Genomic DNA, 21,167 nt, shown 5'->3' on the forward strand with positions numbered 1-21,167 from the left:
GCGTCCACGGCGGGGGGGGGGGGGGGCGCCCCCCGCGGCTGCCCACTGGAGCCGGGGAGCCCGCGTGAGCGCCCAGCGCTCTGCTCCCGGCTCCTGCGCGGCGTGAGGACGGCATCTGCCTTGCCAGCTCCGAACCAGCCCAGTGGCTGGCTCTAAAATTGTTCTGGGGTTTGGGGCAGGTCTGCCCTTCGCACTCCCTGGCAGGGCAGCGCAGGGGCTTCTGCACCCCGCCCCACTCCCGAGTAAGTCCTGACTCCCTGGACACTGAGGTCTGGTGCTATGCCGTGCTGCTGGCCTGCCTGGCCGCCGCCGTCCCCACAGATGACCAGCAGGTCCGCGTGGGTCTGCAGCATGGCCGCCTGCTGCTGCTGCTGGATCCCCTGAAGGAGCAGGGGCTGGGGGTGGAGGGCAGGAGCCCCCACTCCGGCCCCCTGCCTGGCCCCTGGAATCCAGACCCTGGTGCTCCAGGAGTGCCCTAGGCTGGGGTCCCCACACACCTGCCCCTGCAGCAGGTGGGGTCTGCCCAGGCGCTCCTTGGCCTGGCTGCCCTTGCCAGAGGCTGCTTTATGCCGCTGCCCCCCGTGGGGTTCCAGAAGACCCCCCCCCTGCAACCCTGCCTAGTGCAGGCAGAGGAGGAGCTGTCGCCCACATGCTGGTCTCGCTCCTGCTCCACGCTCTGCTCTGCTCCTCACCCCTGCCCCGCACCCCCAGGTGGCGTCCCCGACCCCACGCGCCTCCTGGCCTCCTGCCCTGCCCTGCCCGGCCGCGTACCCCTCCGGCACACAGCTCTGGGGCCCAGGATGGGCGGATGCAGTGGTGGCTCCGAGGGGCGGTGCAGGCAGCCCCTGTGCCGCGGCCAGTGGCTGTGAAGCTTTAATGCCGCTGGGGCGCGGCCGCGGTCACCAGATGAACATGGGCTTGCCGTCGTCACGCGCCAGCTGGCTGAGGCAGGACAGCAGCAGCAGCGCATCCGTGAGCACGCTGGGGTGCACCGTCTCCACCAGCACGCGCTGCAGGAAGTCCACCGTGTAGGAGCCGCCCTCGGACGCGGCCAGCTCGGGCCGCTCCCGCAGGATGCCGTAGGCGTTCACCAGCTGCTCCGTCAGCGCGGGGTGCACGCGCCCGTTGTACCCCAGGCTCTGCAGCCGGTTCATGATGCCCACGTAGCGCTGTGTGAGGGTCTGGCAGAGGTCCTCATCCAGCTTGTGGTCGTGGGGGTTCAGGGAGGCCTGTGGGGACAGCGGCTGTCAGGGTGTCCTGCAGGACAGGCAGGGAAGACAGCGAGGCCCTGGCCACGGCTGGGGAGTCCACTTGCCCCATTCCTGCCACAGGGCACTGAGGGGCTCTTACTGCCCCCTGGGGCACCTGGCCCCGGGGCTTTTGCCAGGCCTCCGCCTGGCTCCCTGCCGTGCTACCCTTAGCCTCCTCCACTGTCACCCCCGCCCACATCCCTCTCCCCAGGCCTGCGCACTCCCCTGGCCTGCGCACATGCGCTCCTCCCCAGCACCGGCTCCAGCTGCCAGGGCGGGCTGAGCTCCTCGGGTGCCTGTCCTGGGGGCTCACAGTGACTGCGCCCACACAGCCGGGCCCTCCCCTCCCAGGTGCCCCGGCAGCCGCGCAGCCCCCTGCTCAGCAGGCCCTGCTGTGACCGCCCAACGTGTGCAGCTGCGTGTGAAGTTGCGGGCTGAGCTGCTCCGGGCTTGCAGTACCTCCTCGATGAGCGGCAACTTCCCAGAGGCCTTTATCTAAAAGCTGGCGCAACGTGAAATGAAATGGCCTGAGCGCGCGGCTCAAGAAAGAAAAGTGGGGCGCAGGGGTCAGGCTCACATTATGAAGCTGTCCCAGCCTCTGTGCCCTGAGTCCACCCCAGCCAGGGAGGGACCCCCAGGGCGGCAGACCTCTCCTGTCTCGCCGCCGCCCCCGCAGCAGTGTGTGTCGGTGGACCCGCCTGTCCTGCTCCCCACTCTGTCCCTGGGGAGTCCTCTCACCCCACCTCTGGCCTGCACCCCAGCTCTTGTGTGCATACAATAAAAAAGTAATAGTAAAGCAAATCGAAAGGAAGAGAAAAGATGGGGATAAGGAGCAGAAATTTAGGCTCGATCCGAAGGGTGGATCCAGAGGAGCAGCAAAACGAGAGCGGGCGAGTCCCACAGACAAGGACCAGGAACGGGCCCCACTGTCCTCCAGGTGATGCCGGCAGGTGTGCGCCGTCCTGCAGGCACTTGACAGTCGCCGAGTTCTGCCAATGGGCGAGGCTACGCCGGTGGCCCCGCGCCCGCCCCGGGGCTGCGCACCTGCTCCCGGCGCCTCTCGGGGTCTCGGGACGCCGCAGACCTCGCAAGTCCTGCCCAAACCTCGCAGCCCAGGCTGCGGGGTGACTTAGTATCAGAAACTCTTATCGTGGGTCAGCATTGGCGGAAGGGGGTGCGGTCACCTCAGAGCGAGAGAGAAGAAACGTTCTAGAATATGCGGGATCTGTTCACGGTTTAGAAAAGCAGCAAATGCGGCCGAGGGACGCCTCTAAAGTGTCGTGGCGGAGACTGAGCTGCTGCTTGGGCTTTTGTGCTGGTGCCTCCGTGGAGCCTGGGCCCTGGGCGATCCGTGCGGAGGGGAGGCCTGAGGGGGGCGAGGGGGCTGGGGACTGGCCCTTCATGGGCAGCTGCACCAAATCCCAGCCGCCGGCCGTGCCTGTCTGGGCCCCCGCTGCGTGCTCATGGGCCCAGGGCGCCGGCCAGCTGTGTGTCCGCGTGGGCCTCTGGCCTCCTAGAGGGACAGCACCCTTCCTGGTGGGCAGCACGTCTGCCCCTCGGGCCTGGGGGGCGCCCGCCGGGTTGGAAAGCGAGGCCAGGCCGTGTAGCTTTTCTGCTGCTCCAGGCCCTGCACGCCTGCAGGCCGTTCGCACGGGGCGGGCTGTGGGGCAGCGCGTCACCCAGGCCAGCCACGGTCCCGCTGCATCCGGAGCACCGCAGGAGCCGCCGGACAGACACCAGGGCCTGGCCCCCCTTGCGCCGGTGCCGCTGGCCTGGGGAGCAGCGGGGGTGCCTGAAGCGGCGTGCCAGAGCACCATCTCCAAAAAGAGGCCCTTTGCGCCGGGCTGGGGGTGCCGGGCGTGCGGGGGGTGGGGGCCGGGCGGTCGGCCAGCGAGGAGACGCCGGCACGTCTTAGGAGAGAAGAGGGCCATCTCGGCGGGGACGGGGCGTCCCCAGCGAGCGGTGGACTCCTCCGCGTGAAGCTGGGCAGCCTGGGCGCGGCGGCTGGCTTGGGCACGGCGGCCCAGGTAGCGGGCCTGGCTGGTTTGGAGCCGGGCCCACACAGGGCGTAGAGGGAGGACAGATGCTCCGGAGCTGGGAATGAAAGACCAGAGCGGAACTGGGTCCAGACGGGAGCCGCGGACGGCCCGCCAGACAGGGCCGCGGGCCAGGAGGCGTCCCCGGGACACTCAGGCGGGCGGATGTTGGTGTCGGGGCTGGAGAGGGCCAGCTGGGTCCGCAGGCCCCACAGGCGGCTTCTGCGTGGGGGCTCCGTGGAGACCCTTCTCGGGAGGAACCGGAGCCTCTGGCTGGGCAGTGAGCTTGCGGCCCTGGGGCAGCAGGATGAGGCGGCGCTTCTGAGGGTGGATGGTGGCCTTTGGGCAGAGTGACCCGTGAGTGTGGTGTGGGAGCCACAGCTGGCCACTGGCTCAGGGGATGCTGGTCCCCGAATGTCCTCAAACGTTCCACTGTCCTGCTCCCGCCTCCTCCCCGAAAGCCACCACCGGTGCGTGAAGGTCGAATCTCGCGCCCGCGCGTGGACAGAAGGAGCCCGCACGGGGGTCAGCAGCGACCCCAGCTCTCAAGCCTCACCCTCCACTTAGACGGGCCTCCTAGGACGGCCCCGCCCACCACCCAGTGTCCAGTGGCGGGGTGGGCAGCGGCGTGGGCCTTCGCCGCCGTGGTCTCTGCCACGGGCTGCAGCGCTGGCAAGGCGTCGTTCTCGTGCTGCCACGGCGTTTGCCCACTTCAGCATGGCTGCGGCCAGCTGGTGCCAGGGCACATCCACGTCTGCCCAGCGGGGCCCCATGCCCGGATGCTCCGCAGAGGCCCCCCCCCCCCCCGCTGGCCCTGGTGCAAGCAGAGAGCTCCCGCGCGGGCGCCGGGGGCTGGGGCGACCAGGCTCCCTGGCCCGACCACCGCCGCGGAAGTGAGAGTCGGGACTCCACGTCTCCCGGGACTGGGCGCGCTGATGTAACAGTCCTGGAGACGCGGGGGGCGGAGGGGCCGAGACCATGTGGAAGAGTTGGGTGCCCGGCCCCGGCCCTGGCGAGGACAGCGGGCGCGGGGGCCGGAGGTGCTGGTGGCGCCCTTTGCGCGCTCCCTGCACTCTGGGCCGGCCCCTGCCACCCTCATTCTCGCCCCTGGTCTGGCGCTAGGACCGGGGCCTGGCAGAGGTGCCAGTGGGCGAAGCCAGGCTGAGCCACCAGAAGCCAGTGCAGGCCAAGGGCGCGTTCGGCCCGGGAACAGGGTGGGCGCGAGGCGCAGCCCGGGATGGAGGGCGGCGGATCCGGACCGCGTGGATGCAGAGCCCTACTCGAAGCCTGGCCTGAGGGCACGGGCAAGTGCTCACCTGGACACAGACACCCACAGGAGCGGGGTCGCCCCGCCCAGATGGCCCCGGCCCGCGACCCCAGACTCGGGGGTGGGAGGCGGAAGGGGGAGCGGCGGGAGTAGGGCACAAGGGCTCATTCTAGATGGCCTCTCAGCAGTCGGCACCCGCAACCCCCACCTGCACCCCCCTCGCCCCCAGGGCCCTGATCCTGCTTGGGACGCCCCCTGCCCCCCTCCCCCCGAGGCCGTGTGACTTGGCCGCAGGCCCTGGCGGTCCAGGGACGCACTCAGCGCCACCCCGGCCGGCTGGGGGCCAGGGCCGGGGTGGGCCAGGCCGTCCCCCGCCCCACGCACCTGGATGATCTTCTCGGGGATGTTGGAAACGGTGAAGCCGTACAGCCGCACCCGCTCTGGGAAGATGCTGGACAGGATCCTGCGGTCCAGCTGGAAGGCGATCTCCCCCACCAGCCTCTCCCAGGCTGGCTGCTTCGGCTCTGGGACAAGGGGTGCAGGGAGGGGTCAGGTGCAGGCAGCGGGAGGCCTCCTGGGACAGCGGGGAGCCCCGGCCCTGCCCCCCCGCGGGCCGCTGACCTCGGGCGCCGTCGGGGAATTTGCAGGTCTTGCGGTGGGTCAGCTTGCGCTCGGGGTCTGGGGTGCTCTTCCGGGCTACGTCTGGGCCGCGTGGGGCCCGGGTCCCCTGGACAGCAGCCGCGGAGGATGGGGCTCGAGGCGGGGAGTGGGGGTTGCGTGGGGGGGAGCGGGAGCTGGGTGGCGGCCGTGTGGGGGAGTGGTGTGCCTGAGCGGGGGCCTGGTGGGTGTCCTGGGCGACCTGGGTGGTGCTGGAGGGGGGGCAGCTGGCGTGTGTGGCTGAGGGAGCCGGGGTGGGGGCAGGAGGGGGGGGGGGACAGCGGGGGAGCCAGTCTGGGAGGCGGGGACAGAGGCAGGAACGGCTGGTCCCTGGGGGGCACCAGGCTGGGTGCAGGCATCTGAGGTGCCGTAGAAGGCCGGTGTGGGGCCCGCTGTGCCCGCAGCACTGATGGAGCTGGAGGGCTGGATGGGCGCACCCCCGAATGTCACATTGAGGGGCTCGGGGTCCTGGGTTGGCTGGGGGTACTCAGTGGTGACTGGGGCTGAGACATGGGGAGGGGACAGAGAGAGAGAGGCGGGTTAGAGTGAGCAGGACCCAACGCCGGGCAGGCAGGGGCCCCGCCCCGGGGGCCACCCCCACCTGTTACCTTTGGAGGTCGTGGCAGGCACCGTGCAGGTCGAGGGGTGGGGGGCCGCGGGGGCTCCCTGGGGTGGCTCTGCCAGCCGCACCCCCTGGGTCTCCGATGCCACGAGATTGCTCATGGGGTTGGCCAGGAGATTCTGAGAGACCCCAAGAGATGCAGGTGTGGAGGTGAAAAGGGGGCTGCCCAGAGAGAGGGCCATGGGGCTAGTCATGGGGGCCATCAGGGGGTTGCCCTGGGACATGGCCAGGGGGTCCACCAGGGGGCCACTGGTCATCAGGGGGCCTGTCGAAGGCTGCCCCAGGGAGCTGGTCAGGGGGCCCCCCTGGGGCATGGTGAGGGGGTCCACCAGGGGGCCGCTGGGCAACATGGGGCCTGTCGAAGGCAACCCCAGGGAGCTGGTCAGGGGGCCCCCCTGGGACATGGCCAGGGGGGCTGCTAGGGGGCCACTGGGTGTCAGGGAGCCAGTGGAGGGCAGCCCCAGGGAACTGGGCAGGGTGCCCACAGGGGTCACAGCAATGGGGCTGGTCAGGCGGCTGCCCAGGGGCCCTGTCAGGAGGCTGGTGAGCTGGGTGCTCTGTGACATGGGCCCTGGGCTGGACAGCAGCGTGTTGAGAGGGCCCGTCAGGGGACTGGACTGCGAGCTGTTCAGCATTTCAGCTAGGGGCGCCAAAGCCACGACCCCCATTTCCTCCAGGACAGATTCACCCGCTGTGGCCAGGGACGGGGACAAGAAGACACCTGGGGACACAGAATGAGCAATGAGTCGGCCCCAGGACTCGGGGAGGACTCAGCCAGCCCTGGGGGACCCAGGGGAGCACTGAACCGGCCCCAGAGACACCAAATGAGCACTGAGCTGGCCTGGGGACCTGGGGGAGCACTGAGCCATCCCAGGGGCCTCGGGAGCACTCAGCCAGCCCTGTGGGACCCTGGGGAGCACTGAGCCGGCCCCAGAGACACCGAATGAGCACTGAGCCGGCCCTGGGACCTGGGGGAGCACTCAGCCATCCCTGTGGGAGCCGGGGGAGCACTGAGCCGGCCGGGGGAAGGCTCAGGGAACAGCGCCCTCACAGAGTGGCGGAGTGGCCAAGGTCCGCACCTCCCTGAGCTGAGATGACCTGTCCTCTCTATGCCTCCTGAGCGGGTCAGGTGAGGACCTTTTCCTCCACTGGGGGCTGGAGAGGCCCAGGCCCACCATTCCCTCCCATTTTCCTTCCAGAGGAGCGAGTTGGGGGCCCCGAGAGCGCTGGCCCCGCGCAGCAGTGGGCAGCAGCGGGCAGCAGCGGGCAGCAGGGGCAGCAGCGTTCACGAGCGCCTCCAGCTGCCTGGCTGGCAGAGGCGCACACGCCGGTGCAGGCTCGGAGAGACGGAGAAGCGGAGCTGCTCTGTGAGGGGCCTGGGGCCTGCGGCGCAGCGTGGACACTGGTGGCCGCGCGCTCAGACGTTCCCACATGTGAGCCCGCCCGCGCCCCCACCTCCATCCGCTGGCTCCCCACCCTCCTGCCCGCCTCCACCCAGGGTCCCCTCTGTGCTCGGCGCCTGGAGGTGATACCCGGACCCTGCCGCTCAGCAGGGGAGCCGGCAGGAGCAGTGGCCCCCGCACCCTGGGCTCCACCGCAAGCCGGTTGTGGCCTTTGCGCCTCAGAGACCTTTTATATAACACCGCGCTTCCGGGATTGTGGCCCGGGCCAATCAGGTGCGAGCCATGAGCTGATTGGTGCTAAACGGCCCAACCAGACTTTTGTTCCAGGAAGGCGGAGCGGAGGCGTCCCGTCGCTCTGCCGCCCACCACCCGTCAGTCGAGGCAGTGGCGCCTCAGCCCTTTTATGTAAAGCACACTTCCGGGATGCGGAATGGACCAATCAGGTGGCATGAGCTGATTGGTAACTGGCCCAATCAGCCGCAGGACTGAAAAGTGGCCCAATCAGACTTGTGGGCGGGGCACCCCAGTGAGGCTATAAGCCCGGTCCGCGCGTGCGAGGGACAGGCTGGGCCGGCCTCCGGGGAGGCCCCGCGGTGCCTGGGGAGGTGGAGGAGCCGCAGCCCTTGCGGGGGCGGGTCGGAAAGGCCCGGCCGCGGCCCGACGCGCCCGGGGTTTGGGCCTTTCGGGTCTTCGGGGCTGTCAGCGGCGCCCGGTCTAGCCCGGGCGGGCCGGTGGCTGTTGCGTCCTCCACCCGGCCTCCTGCCCTGCTGCCCCTCTGCCCTGTCCGCCCTGCTTCAGAGGCGGCGCAGCGGGGCGCTGGGTCCCCCCGCCGTGGGAGGGCGTCGACACCCTCCGGCCCTGCCTGGGCTGGTGTCCAGGCCCCCACCTGCTTCCACCGGCGCTGCCTGGCCCCGCCCCTAGCCCTCGGCCTGGCCCCGCCCCACGGCCTGGCCCCGCCCCTAGTCCTCGGCCTGGCCCCGCCCCACGGCCTGGCCCCGCCCCTAGCCCTCGGCCTGGCCCCGCCCCCCCGTTGCGGCTCAGGCCTGCGCCACCGAAGCCTTCGCGGCCGCCAGCCCCAGCTCGCCCGAACCCCGCAGGGCACTGGCGGGGCGCAGCGCCCAAATGGGGCGCAGCCACCACCACCCTCACGCCGGCTCCCCTCTGCCCAGACGCCTGCAGCTGCCCCGCGAGCGCGGACCTTCCCCGGCGCCGCAGTGCCCAGGGCGCGCGGGCCCCTCGGGGACGCCCACCCAAGCCCCAGCTGCGCTACCCGGCCGCCCCTGCGGCTGCGCCCTCGGGCCGGCGGCGGGCGCCCCGGGTGTCCTCGCGGCCGAGGCCGGCGCGGAGCGGGGATGAGGGGCGCGGGGCCCGGGGAGCGGGGCGCGGGCTGACGCAGGCCGGGGCCCTCCCAGGGAGCCGGGGCGCGGCGTCCAGGCGCCCCGGGCCCACCCGCCCCGGCCGCAGGCCCGCGCCCGTCTAGGAAGCCCGGACACCTGGCGCCGCCGCCACAGGCGCGCTCACCCCCGCGCTCTCGGGGACGCCCGTCTCCGCCGCGGCGCCCCGCGGTCTCCCTCGACCCCCGCCGCCCTTGCGGACTGGGGACCCCGCGGCCCGCCCCGCCCCGCCCCGCGGCCTCCTGGCCAGCGCGGCGCGCTCCCCCGGCGGGCGGGCTTCGCCCCAGGCCAGGCCAGGCCCACGCGGGCGGCTCCGCAGCTGCCCACGCCGGGGCACAGGGGCGGCTCAGCGGGAGGCCGAGGGGCGGGGCTCGGCGCGGGGCGGGGCCCGAGTTGGGCGGGGCTTCGGGACGGGGCGGGGCCCGAGTTGGGCGGGGCGGACCGAGTTGGGCGGGGCTAGGGGCGGGGCCCGGCTTGGGACTCTGGGCGGGGCGGGGCGGGGCCCGAGTTGGGCAGGGCCCGGCGGGGCGAGCCTGGGGGCCGGGCTGTGGCGGCGGATCGGCAGCCAGGACAGGACCGGTCGGGGGTGACAGGCTGGAGGCCGCGGAGGGGGAGCGACTGGGAGATGGGGAAGGTGAGTCCGGAGGGGGCCATTTTAGGGAGGATGAGTCACGAGGGGAACGGGGCCCTGTGGGCTTGAGGGGGCGGGTCATGAGGGAGAGGTTGGTGAGGCGGCGGCCGCGGGAGTTGGGGGCGGGGCCCGAGGGAGGGTCCTCCTGGCTTTGGGGGCGGGGCCTTGGTCGGCGGGGGCGGGGCCTTGGTCGGCGCTTGGGCTGTGGCGCTTCGGTGACTCTTGGGCTCGCCGGCCTCAGGCTCCCCTCCGCCAGCACCCCCTTTCCTGCCCCCCAGCCTGGCCTGCTCACTGTTCCCCCCGGCCGCCGGGGAGACCCGCAGCGCTGCAGGCTCGCCCCTGGCCTCCCTCCGACCTCGGGCCGGCCCGCCCTTCCCCGCGCGCCCGCGGGTCCCGCGGCTGCGGCGCCCTCTGCCCGCGCCCCCCTCAGCCCGCGCCCCCCTCAGCCCGCGCCCCCCTCAGCCCGCGCCCCCCTCAGCCCGCCCCCTGCTCAGCCCGCGCCCGGCTCAGCCCGCGCCCCCCTCAGCCCGCGCCCCCCTCAGCCCGCGCCCCCCTCAGCCCGCGCCCCCTCAGCCCGCCCCCTGCTCAGCCCGCACCCCGCTCAGCCCGCGCCCCCCTCAGCCCGCGCCCCGCTCAGCCCGCGCCCCCTCAACCCGCGCCCCGCTCAGCCCGCGCCCCCTCAACCCGCGCCCCGCTCAGCCCGCGCCCCCCTCAACCCGCGCCCCGCTCAGCCCGCGCCCCCCTCAGCCCGGGCCCCCTCTGCCCGCGCCCCCCTCAGCCCGCGCCCCTCAGCCCGCGCCCCCCTCAGCCCGGGCCCCGCTCTGCCCGCGCCCCCCTCAGCCCGCGCCCCCCTCAGCCCGCGCCCCGCTCAGCCCGCGCCCCCCTCAGCCCGCGCCCCGCAGCCCGCGCCCCCTCAGCCCGCGCCCCCCTCAGCCCGCCCCCTGCTCAGCCCGCCCCCCTCTCAGCCCGCGCCCCAGCCTCAGCCCGGGCCCCGCTCTGCCCGTGCCCCCCTCAGCCCGCGCCCCCTCAGCCCGCGCCCCCCTCAGCCCGCGCCCCCCTCAGCCCGCCCCCCCTGCTCAGCCCCCGCTCAGCCCGCGCCCCCCTCAGCCCGGGCCCCCCTCAGCCCGCGCCCCGCTCAGCCCGCGCCCCCCTCACCCGGGCCCCCGCTCAGCCCGTGCCCCCCTCAGCCCGCGCCCCTCAGCCCGCGCCCCCCTCAGCCCGGGCCCCGCTCTGCCCGTGCCCCCCTCAGCCCGCGCCCCCTCAGCCCGGGCCCCGCTCAGCCCGCCCCCCCTCAGCCCGCGCCCCCCTCAGCCCGCGCCCCGCTCAGCCCGCGCCCCCCTCAGCCCGCCCCCTGCTCAGCCCGCACCCCTCTCAGCCCGCGCCCCCCTCAGCCCGGGCCCCCTCAGCCCGTGCCCCCCTCAGCCCGCGCCCCCGCTCAGCCCGCGCCCCCCTCAGCCCGCGCCCCCCTCAGCCCGCGCCCCCCTCAGCCCGCCCCCTGCTCAGCCCGCACCCCGCTCAGCCCGCGCCCCCCTCAGCCCGGGCCCCGCTCTGCCCGTGCCCCCCTCAGCCCGCGCCCCGCTCAGCCCGCGCCCCCCTCAGCCCGCGCCCCGCTCAGCCCGGCCCCGCTCAGCCCGCGCCAGGCCGCCTGGCCGTGAGCCTGAGCGACAGCCCGGGAGGTCCCGCTTGAACTTAGGGCTCCTCTGCTCCCCGAGCTCCTGGCCCGCCCGTGGCGCCTGCAGGAGCCCTGGCCGGCCGCGGGGACCTGGTGCCGCCCCGGCTCCTCCCGGCCGCCCGGCAGCCCCCGCCGAGCTGGTGTCCCTGCGCCGGTGGCCTTGGCGACGGCCGGCAGGGCTTGGCCAGCGGTCCTGAGCGGGAGGGGGTGGGGCGGCCGGGAGGCCTGATGTCCGGGGGGCGCGGGCAGGTGGGGCGCCGGAGCCCGACTGTGGTGAAGGCCGCTCGCGGGGTGGGGCGGGAAGGACCGGCCGCCTGGGCAGCCGCGGGGCTCTGCCCCTGCTGGGCACGGCAGGCCCCCCGGGCCGCAGCCTCCGGCCTCACTTGCGCTGCCCTCGGTCCCGCAGCGCTGCTCAGCCCACCCGCCCACATGCCCCGCGGACGTGGGGCCACCCTCCCCTCCCGGAGGGCGCAGCCCGCGCCTCCTGTCCCTGTCCCGTCTCTGGGGATGCGCGTCCGCCTCCCCCGGCAGCTCCCCTGGCCCAGCCCCTCCGGCCTCGCCCCGGCTGCCCAGACGCGGGAGGCCCCAGCAGAGAAGGCTCGGCCGGCCCCAGGCGCAGCCCACCCGGGCAGGCACGCCCGCGCCGCCCCCCTCGCCCGCTCGCCCGCGGCCCCCGCGCGCACAGCCGCTCGACCTGCCGGTCTTCTGGGCCCGGCAAAACCCAGGTCCCGGCCTGGAGCAGGACGTGCCCTTGGGGTGCCGCGGGGGCGCCCCCCCCCGCCAGCTACTTGGGCTCCCCTCGCCTCAGAGCCCCTCCTGGCCCCGGCGCCCGCGCCTTCAGGAGCAGGCGGCCGCGGCGTGGCCTGAGGACCGCGCAGGAGGAGTCTTCTCGGCTGACGGGGGAGCAGGAGCCCGGAGGCTGCGCCTCGGCCATCGGGGTGACTTCCCGGGCAGGGGCCCCTGTGCTGGCGGCCTCGACTTCGCCCTGGCCAGGCTGGGCGCCAGGGGCCCGGTGGTAGGAGCAGGGGAGGCAGCTTTTGAGGGTGATCGGCTTCAGGTGGGGGCACCGTGGGGGCCACACAGGCACCAGGGCTCCGCATCCCCCCGGCTGCGTTCCAGGGACTCGGGCCCGGCGGGCGCCTGCGTTTCCCACAGAAGGTTGAAGCCGCGCAGCGGGCGGCTGGGGGTGGGGGTGGGGGTGGAGGGGGTGCGGAGCAGCCGCAGCCTTGGCGTGTTGGGGGACAGGGGGTTGCGGCCCCAGACCCCCGCGGAGGCTGCCCGGGAAGCTGCGCGTGGCTGTCCCAGAGCTGGTGTTCCCGGCAGGGTGGGCCCAGGCCGGGCTGGCGAGGCCTAGGCTAGCGCCTGCGGGCGGAGTCGGCCTGGGGACGAGTGGGGGGGGGCCTGGCGGGGGAAGGAGGCGCGGTGGGGCGGGCACGGTGCCAACCACCCAGGCCTTGCCACCCAGGAGCGCCCCCCTCAGCCGGCTGCCTCCACCCAGAGCGGCGCCCCCCTCGCTCCTGTCGCCGCGCTCCGTGCGCCCCACACTCCGGCCGCACCCACCTGCCCCTCGGCCTGCTCGCCCTTGCCGTCCCCTCTGGTTCCTGCCGCCCCAGGGCTTCTGTCTACACTGAGGGTTCCCGAGCCGAGCCCGGAGGCCAGTCCAGTTTCCCTCCTTGGCTTCTAGACTCTGTCACCCGCCCGTGGCCGGGCCCGCGTGGAGAGAGATGGGTGCTGAGCGTGGGGCGGGGGCGCTGCCGTGCGCCCAGAGCCGGGGACCTCCGTCTGTGGCGCTGCCCCCGAGGGGGTGGGCAGGAGCTTCTGCCACCTGGGGCCTGGACCTGGCTCTGCCCTTCTATCCCGGGGTGCTGTGTCCTCCCTTCCCCTTGCCTTGCGCCCCGGCCCCTCCCCCGACTCCCGGGACCCCGCCTGCTAGCCTCGCCGGTGGGGCTGGCGCTGCCCCCGCTCTCCCCGGGCGCGGGCAGTTACCCTGGCACGGAGCAGAGCCGCTCCCCGCCTCGCCGAGCCGGCCGCTGAACCCGCTGATGCCCAGGCCTGCCGCCTGCGTCTTGATGGCCGACCTGAGCTCGTGGTTCTCCCGGATGAGCCGCACCAGCTTCTTCAGCTCCTCGTTCTCCCGCACCAGCCGCTCGATCTGCTGCCGAAGCCCCTCGTAGTTGGTGAGCAGAGACATGCCCCGGGCAGCGGAGGGCGGCCGGCGCGGGCCCTGCACCTGGAGCTGCCCAGGGCCCCGGGCCTTGCCCGGGCTGGGGGGGCGCCAGAGTTTGCAGGGCTGGCCTCAGGCCTGGGTATTGTGAGGTCAGCGGCTGGGCGCCCCTCTGGCCCTCTGCTGGAGCAGGCTCACTCCCGAGCCCCCTGCGGCCGCCCCGCTCTGGCTCCCTGCATGCGTGTCCCGCCAACACGCTCGCCCCACTGCGGCCAGCGCCTCGGCCCCTCGCAGCGAGGGGCGGTCAGATGCCCCTGGCTCCGGCACGGGCTGGTGCCAGGGAGTCCACCCTCCTCGCCGGTGTCTGGCCTTGGCTGGGTGGATCCTGCCTGTCAGCCTGGGCGATCTGGACTGTGGGCCCCGGGCCTGACCCCGCTTTCTTCTGAAGGGACCCGGACTTGCTCTGCTGTGGCCCCGGGAGGCCTCGCCCAAAGCCAGGCTCCCTGTACCTTGGGGCTGCCATTCTGGCGACTCGGGTCCTCCCTCAGGCCCCAGCCGCGCCCCCTCTGTGCCCACACTCTGTGCCCACACTCTGTGCCCGGCTCCTTGCCCTTGTGTCCATCGCCCTTGTGTCCTGGGTGCCCGTATGCCCCGGAGCTCCCCAGCAAGGGCTGCAGGCCTGACCGCAGGGTCCAGCAGCACGTCCCGTCTCCACTGGCTCTGGCATCTGCTCCTGAGCAGGGGAGGGGGGAAGCCGGGCCTGGGCTGGGCTCCCTCCTGGTGGGGGCGAGGCAAGGGTGGGCTGCAGATCCGCCAGCCTGGGCTGGTCTGAGCCTGACATTCCAGCCGGACCTCACAATGGGGCGTCCCAGCCCTCCCCACCCAACAAGGTCCGGCTGAGCCACCGTGGCCAGGGACCAGGGCCGCTGGAGCGCACGCCCGCTGGACTCAGCCAGGGCCGGGAGGCGGGAGGCCGGGTGGGGAGGGGGCTGGCGCCCTCCGGGCTCTGGGCTCCCACCTTCCTCGTCTTGCCACCTGGTGCCTGGGTGCCGTGTCTGCTCCGGCCACCGCGCGCCCCTCGGCTGCCCCCAGCCCCCGCTGCAGAGCTGTACTGGGAGAGGCCCGAGAGGCCCGTACCCCCAGGAGGCTGGCACGGCCCCAGCCCTCCTCGCCCTCCCGCCAGGCCTCCCCTGCTCTCACCTCCTGTGCCCCTTCACGCCCGCGCGCGTGCCCTGCCCTGCGGACAGGTGTCCGTCGCTGGCCGGACCTGCTGGTGTGTGGGGGGAGCAGCAGAGGGCTGGGGAGCACGGGGTTCAGCCGAACTTCACCCGCATAAATTCCGATCGCGCATCTGGGCTGGAGTCGGGGCGAGTGGGGTGAGAGACCGCCACCCTCGGTGCCTCCTGCCCCGCTGTCCTGTCCGAGCCCTTGGACGTGTCCCTGGGAGCAGCCGGGAGCGTCCGGCAGCGTCCCCGCCGACTGCGGGGAGCTGCAGGGCCCTGGGCCCACTCCGCCTGGGCGGCCTGGCCACAGCCGTCGCGGTGGGGGTCACTCTCCCCCCTGCTGCTGGGGGTCCCCGGCTTCGAGATTTGTCCCCGTGTGAGAGTGCCAGATGTGGCTGGCGGCCCGGCCCCAAGCCCGCGCCCTTCTGCGCCTGGGGTTCCTCGGGGCATCGCGAGCCCCTGCCGGGCGTGTCCCAGAGCCTGCAGCTGCTGAGGCAGGGCCCTCCGGCCAGGCCCTCCCCCCACACCACTCCTGTCCACGCGGACGGGCTGCGGCTGCTGCCCCCTGGGGTGCCCCACAGATGCCCACCCACGCCCAAAGGCCGATCACCCGACGGGGCTCTGGGGCCGGTGTCGCCTCGGGATCTGCAGACGCCGGTGCCGGGCACTGCTGACCGCGGCCAGGGCCCGGGAGGCGGCGCTCAGCCTTGAGGCAGGCAGCGGCCTGGGGGCCAGTGCGGGGCCGGGGCGCAGGCAGCCCCCATCAGGCGGGGCGAGTTGGGGTTTGGTGTTTTCTCCCGGGAGGCGGCGGCGGGGGCCTCCCCCACGGGGCGGGTCTTTCTCGACCGTCTGCTGGGCCGGGCGGTCAGTGCCAGGAGCAGCGGTGGGCGCGCAGCCCTTGTGCTGCCCGAAGAGGGGCGTGTCCCTGCCGGGCCCGCCACACTCGGCGCTCCCAGCTCCCAGCGCGCTTCTCAGCACCTTCTGCTGCTCGATTCTCAGCGGACGCCCCGCGGTCAGAGCTCCGGGCCACCGCTCGCCGGGTCCTGCCCGGGCCCCGCTCCGCGTCCTGCCGTGCCGGGGGCGGTTCTGAGCCCTCGGCCGGCCGGTGGCGGCTTTGCTGGAAGTCGACGCCCCATGGCTTTGCCGACCAGCTGCCGGGGGAGTCGAGACGGGCGATGGCGCCACCGGTCCCCGCCGTTGTTAGGAACGTCTGGGCCGCGCGGGTTGTCTCGTGGTCCCGTCCGTGTCAGCCGCGCATCCCCGTCGCGCCAAGAATGCCGCGCTGCTGGGGCTGGGGGTGCGAGGCAGCGGCCTGTTGCCCGGGGGAGGGTGACCGCCCGCCCGGGAGCAGGGGGTGTTTTCCCTTTCCCGGGGCGTTCTCTTTCCGTTCTGCCCTTGACGCGCGGGTGCTTGGCCAACGGCAGCACTTTTTTTGCGTTTGGTGCGAGACTGGCCGGGCTTTCGCCTTTGCAAACACAAGCAGGTGACCCCGCCGTCCAGGCGTGTTCGCGGAAGCGTCGGCCTCTCCCGCCCACGGCTGCTGGGCCTTCGCCCCGCGCCGGAGTGGCCCAGTCTGGGGTCCTGCCCTGCCCAGCCCGCTGCCCAGGCCTGTCGGGGCGCCTGTCCCTGATCCCCTGCACAGTAAGTGTTGGAGCGGTCGGACTCCCTGTTTCTCTGCTCTGGGGAACCTTTCCCAGAGCGACCCCAAGGACCCCGCACTCTGCAAAACCCCATCGGCCGTGGTCTGACAGCGTTTCTGTTTCCGTTGATCTGTTGTCTGCTTTTCTTCTTTCCCGCCTCTGTTGAGTTTCTGCCTCTGTTTTCCCTTCCTTTCCCTCCACCTGTTTGGAAACGCTGAGCCACACGTCCACATCTGCGCTCTCTGTACACAGGCAGAATCCGGGCTTGCTTTCCTCCCGCAGCTCTGGAGCTGGTGACACGCTGGCCCTGCCGGGAAGGCCCCGGGGCAGGGACATGGGGACGGGGCTTCTCCCGCTCCCTGAGCTCTGAGTCACGTGAGTGTGTTGCTCATTATACAAATAAACATGGATTATTAAAAGAACAAATAGCAATATGCTGGGCCTCCCTGGTGGTGCAGCGGGTTGAACGAAGCGCTGTGAAGCTCTCTGCAGCGCGGGTTCGATCCCCGGCCGGCCAGGGAGATTCCCACACGGCACGGCAAACTCTCCTGTCGCCCGCTGCTCCCTTCAGCAGTGTATTTCGTCAGTCTGCCTGTCCTGCTCCCCGCTCTGTCTCTGGTGGATCCTCTCACCCTCCCGCTCCTCTGGCCTGTACCCCAGTTCTTGTATGAATAAAAATTAAATCTTTAAAAAACAAACAAACAGCAATATGCTGATTAGTATTTCAGTTCTTTTCCCAAACAAGACCAGAGCCTGCGGACGCCTCCTTCACCCCTGGCAGAGCCCTTGCCCCTCATCACTGGTCCGGCACGACGCCCGCTGCCCGTGGAGGGAGCTGCCGCGCTCCCCAGGCCACTGAGACCAGTCACCCACCCCACACTGTGTCCTTGCTCGCTTGGGCTGCAGTCACTCCTTTCCGGTTTACTTCTCCTTTATACATTCTAAAGGTTTATCTTATTTATTTATGCACACAAGAGCTGGGGTGCAGGCCAGAGGTGCGGGGGTGAGAGGACTCCCCACAGACAGAGCGGGGAGCAGAACAGGCAGATCTACTGAAACCCACTGCTGAGGGGAGCAGCAGGGAGACGGGAGAGGTCTGCTGCACCATGTGGGTAGCTCCCTGGCTGGGGATCAAACTGGTGCCTCAGAGGCTGCTGATAGCTTCATATTGCTGAGACTCAACCCTGCGCCACCAGGGACGCCCTCCTTAATACATTTTAAATCAAATGAAAGAAAAGTGAACCCAGGCTCTGAGTGGAGAGCATGCACTGGCTGGTCAAGCCTCTGGGCGGCAGCCCTGTGGTCCTCGCTTCTCTGTGAACCTGGTTATCTGCTCCCGCGTGTGTGGCAGCTGCTGGACGGGGGTTCTGGACGGAAGGTTGTCCTGGCCCGCCCCTGCTTCCGAGGCCCTCACCCCACTGCCTGCTGCATTTGTCTGTCTGGTGACCCGTCTCCCCCTTTGGGAAGCATCATTTCTCCCGGGACGTTCGTGCTGGAGGAGGGGGTTTGGGCAGCATCTTTGTGGCTGCCCCACGTGCACGCCCGCGGGCCGTGGCCTGGCCGAGGCGCTCCGCGCGGGGGCGAGAAGGCACCGTGTGTGGACTTGCTGCTTTCCAGCGGCCGCCGGTGTGAGCCGGCGGGCGCGAGGCTCCTGTGGGTGTGCGCTGGGGGTGGCTGTGGCCAGGCTGTGCCTGTTCCCTTTGAGATTTTGCCAAACAGCGCTCATGGCTGTACCCCCGCCAGCGCGCTACGCCCCAAGACCGGGCCCTGCCCGCAGACAGCGCCTCGCTGGGCGGGGCGGGGGAAACCCTGGGCCCTTTCGCACCCTCTCCTGCAGGCAGCGTCTTCTGCTCCTGCAGCTCGTGCGGGTGATGGTTCCAGACCATTGCCCTGTGTCCCCTGGGCCAGTCCTCGCTCCCCACGGAGAAGGGGAGGCCCCTCCTGGCGCCGCAGCCCCCTCAGTGACGAGACACTGCGTGTTGTCCCCCGTCGACCGGCCTGGGCTCCCGGTTCCAAGCAAGGCTCTTTGTGTCCCCATCAGGGCCCCTGAGGGGCCCCCCTGCGGCTTCCGCTTCCGCCTCCGGGCAGCAGCACCGGGCTCCAGCCGGTTCCCCTGCGTGTCTGTGTCTCGTTTCCCCTTTTTCAGAGCTCCCCGTGGGGGCTGCGCTGGACTCTGGCCCCGGCCTGCACCTTGCCCAGCCCCGCCCGCAAGGGCTGATTTTGAGGGCGCGTCTGCCGGGAAGTCCGGAAAGAGAATTCAGTGGCGGGTTCCCGGGGTCAGGGCTCAGGTGGCAACGGGGGGCTCGGGATGCCATGGGGCCGCTCTGGGGCGGTTTTGGGGGCTCGAGGGCTGATGACTCTCTGGGTGGGGCCGACACTGCTGTTCTTCCCGCTGCTCTCCCTGGGATGCCGGTTACGTGGTCTGGTTTTTCCTTCACGTGTTTTTACTTTAACTCGGTCTCTGTCCGTCACGCCTCGTTCCTCCCCCGCCTCCCCTGGCGCCGGGCGCGGCGTGTGTGTGTGTGTGTGTGTGTGTGTGCGCGCGCGTGTGTGCGGGGCGCTCGGCCGCGCCGTCTCTTTCTTCTCCGCGCGGCTCTGCCCGCCGCGGACCCGCCTCCCCGCCCTGGCGCCGGCCCGAGGACGAGGCTGCCCCGGGCCGAGTGGCCCTTCCCTGCCCTGCCCCGGCGGGCCCGTGCCTGGCGCCCCGCCCGAGAGTGTCCTGGGGAGGCCGTGGAGCCCCCCCCTCCCCGCGCCCCCCCAGGCGCTGGCATGGCCTCCGCCCGCCCCCCTTCCCAGCTGCCGGTCGAGTCTCCTGGCAGACGTGGTCCCGGCCCCCCACCCCGGGCCTGTCTCCCCGAGTGGCCTGTTCCCCTCGGGGCCTCGCTCGCCTGCCTTTGCCACTTGCCTCCCTGCCGGTCTTTAGGCCCCGTCCCGCGGGGCGGGAGGGCCCGTGACCGAGCGGCAGGTGCCGGGTGTGTTACGCGGAGGCCACGGAGGTGCGGGTCGGTGCCGGGCCGGCGTGGGGCCGGCGTGGGGCCGGCGTGGGGGGGTGCCCAGGCCTGTCCCCCGCGGGGCCTGACGGCTCACCCGTCCTCCCGGCTGGGGCCTCGCGCGCGATTCCCGCGGTTGTGCTGGGCGCGCGGGCTGATGTCTCCAAGTGTTTCATCCGGCGCCTTCACGTGCTGAGTGGAGCCGGGCTCCTGGGCTGCCCGCGAGTCCGCTGGGCCCGGGGTGCCGCAGCTGGGGCGGCTTTGGGGCCCCGGGCCTTGGCGGGATTAGGGCCTGAGGTCCCCGAGCTGCCGGGCTGGCAGCAGGCAGGTCGCCCAGAACCAGGGAGTGCTGGGGTGGGGGGGGCCGCCAGGGCACGTGTGGGAGGTTGGGGTGTGTGGCGAGGGCGCCCGAGGGGGTGGCGCGGGTGACGCACGGGAGGCGGAGGACGGCGCCTGGACAGCGAGGGGGCCGAGAAGCCGGAGGGGCACCCGGGTGGCGCACCGCCAGTGCTCCAGCGCCAGAGGGGACGTTCAAGAAGCCGATGCGTGGCCGCCGGGGCCGCCTTGGGAGGTGCACAGCCCCCTCCCCACCACCGCGCCCCTCCGGGTCCTGCCGCGCCCCGGGGGCCTCCCCTGGCTCCCTGGCCTGCTCCAGCCAGAGCCGCTCCCTGCAGGCCCCGGGGGTCGGGGCTGTGCGCTCCGGGCCTCCTCTGGCCTCCAGTGCCCTTGGCTCTTGGCCGCGCCCCCTCCCGCCGCCGGGGCTGGCATCCCCTCACCTTCTGCTGCTTGTTTCGCTGCCCACGTGGCGCGGCACCTCCCGCCATGCTGGCCCGGGGCAGGCGAGTCTGTGGTTCCTGCCCGTCACGGCGCAGCCTCTGTGCGCCCCGGCGGCCTGCTGGCCTCTCCCAGGCCCCTCCTCACCGCGGAGGCAGCCCCGGCCAGCAGAAGGTGGCAGCTGCGAGCTGCGGGCCCGGTCTCTGCCTTGACGGCGCCCAGCAGGGCTGCTTGGCAGGAAGGCTGTGGACGTTCATGTCCTGGAATCCTGGACACGACGGTGGATCTCGGAGTAACTATCCCTCTTTGACTAAAGGATGAATTAGCGTGTTGGGGGGGCGAGCCCCACCCTGCGGGGGGGCGGGGTCAGGTTCCTTTGGGTGACTTGCGGGGTCCAGGCCTTGCTGTGGGGCAGTCCTTGGTGGGGGCTGCGGGCGGCCACCTCGTCTCAGGTATTCTGTGGCAGGAGGACGGGCCGAGCCAGGCCCTGAGCCGTCCCTCCTGGCCTGGACATGCCGGGGCCCCAGCTCTTTTGGGACCTGGTCACCAGGGGTCTCATCTTGAACATTTGGGCCACATGGGCTTCTGGCACCAGCGCCGTGTGGGCCTTTCTGTTCTGAACCGGACATGGCCTGCGTGTGCCTGCGCCAGCCCCGCGCCCGCAACGCCAGCCTGACCGCCGGGCCAGGCCCTCTCGGACGGTGGGGGGCCACCTCGTCGTAAACCAGCAGGCTCGGCCCACGACTGCCATGTTTCCTCCGGCCTTGGACCTGCAGGCGCCTGCTCCAGGCTCACCCGCCAGGCATCTGCCCTGCCCAGGGAGGCTGCGGGCCCCGCCCCGGGCTTGTTCTGCAGGACGCTCCGGCAGGTGTGGCCTTCCTCTGGCAGCAGGCCCTGGCTCCGCGCCCAGCCCAGCCCCAGGCCACTGGCGTCTCCAGCGGGGCTGTGCCCTGATCCCACCTCGCCTGTCCTCAGCCCCCTGGTGTGGGTGCTGCGGGAGCTGAGGGCCCTGGCGGTTGGAGGCACGTGCTCCTGGAGGAGGTGGGGGGATGCGTCGCTTGCCCGGGGCGTGGCGTGGGGACAAGCGGGGTGACAGGATAGACGACTCCAGGACGGGCCCCGTGGTGAGCGGAGTCTGGGGCGGGGGTCAGGCCGAGCGGCGAGGCCTGGTGGGAGGGGAGGAGGTGGCGGGAGGCCAGCTGGAGCGGCCAGCAGGCAGATGGCAGGGCCTGTGTGCCGGGCGCAGACCATGGACTTCACCCAGCACCCTGGAGGCTCTGGCAGGCGCAGGCGCTGTCTGTGGCCTGGGTGGCGGCTGGGGGGTGCGGCTGAGGTGCTGTGCACGCCTTCCCCATGAGCCCCGCATGCCTCAGGCGCTGCAGTGGGGCGACTGGCTGTGGGAAGGGTGGAGGTGGGGGCCTGTGGGGGCTGCCGCGAGACATGT

At 72.4% G+C, this 21,167-nt stretch overlaps 1 protein-coding gene across 1 annotated transcript; it reads right to left on the reverse strand.

Moving 5' to 3' along the window:
• Positions 1 to 826: 826 nt before the first annotated feature.
• SPATC1 (spermatogenesis and centriole associated 1) lies at positions 827 to 13,185 on the reverse strand. The gene is given in 6 exon segments (XM_037529765.2): positions 827 to 1,229; positions 4,938 to 5,077; positions 5,175 to 5,439; positions 5,442 to 5,713; positions 5,819 to 6,553; positions 12,919 to 13,185. Coding segments are annotated over 6 exon segments (1,947 nt in total). The 5' UTR covers positions 13,124 to 13,185; the 3' UTR covers positions 827 to 899.
• Positions 13,186 to 21,167: the final 7,982 nt, after the last annotated feature.

Source organism: Talpa occidentalis, unplaced genomic scaffold (assembly GCF_014898055.3).
Source record: "Talpa occidentalis isolate TD23 unplaced genomic scaffold, MPIMG_talOcc4v2.1, whole genome shotgun sequence".
Classification (NCBI taxonomy): Eukaryota; Metazoa; Chordata; class Mammalia; order Eulipotyphla; family Talpidae; genus Talpa; species Talpa occidentalis.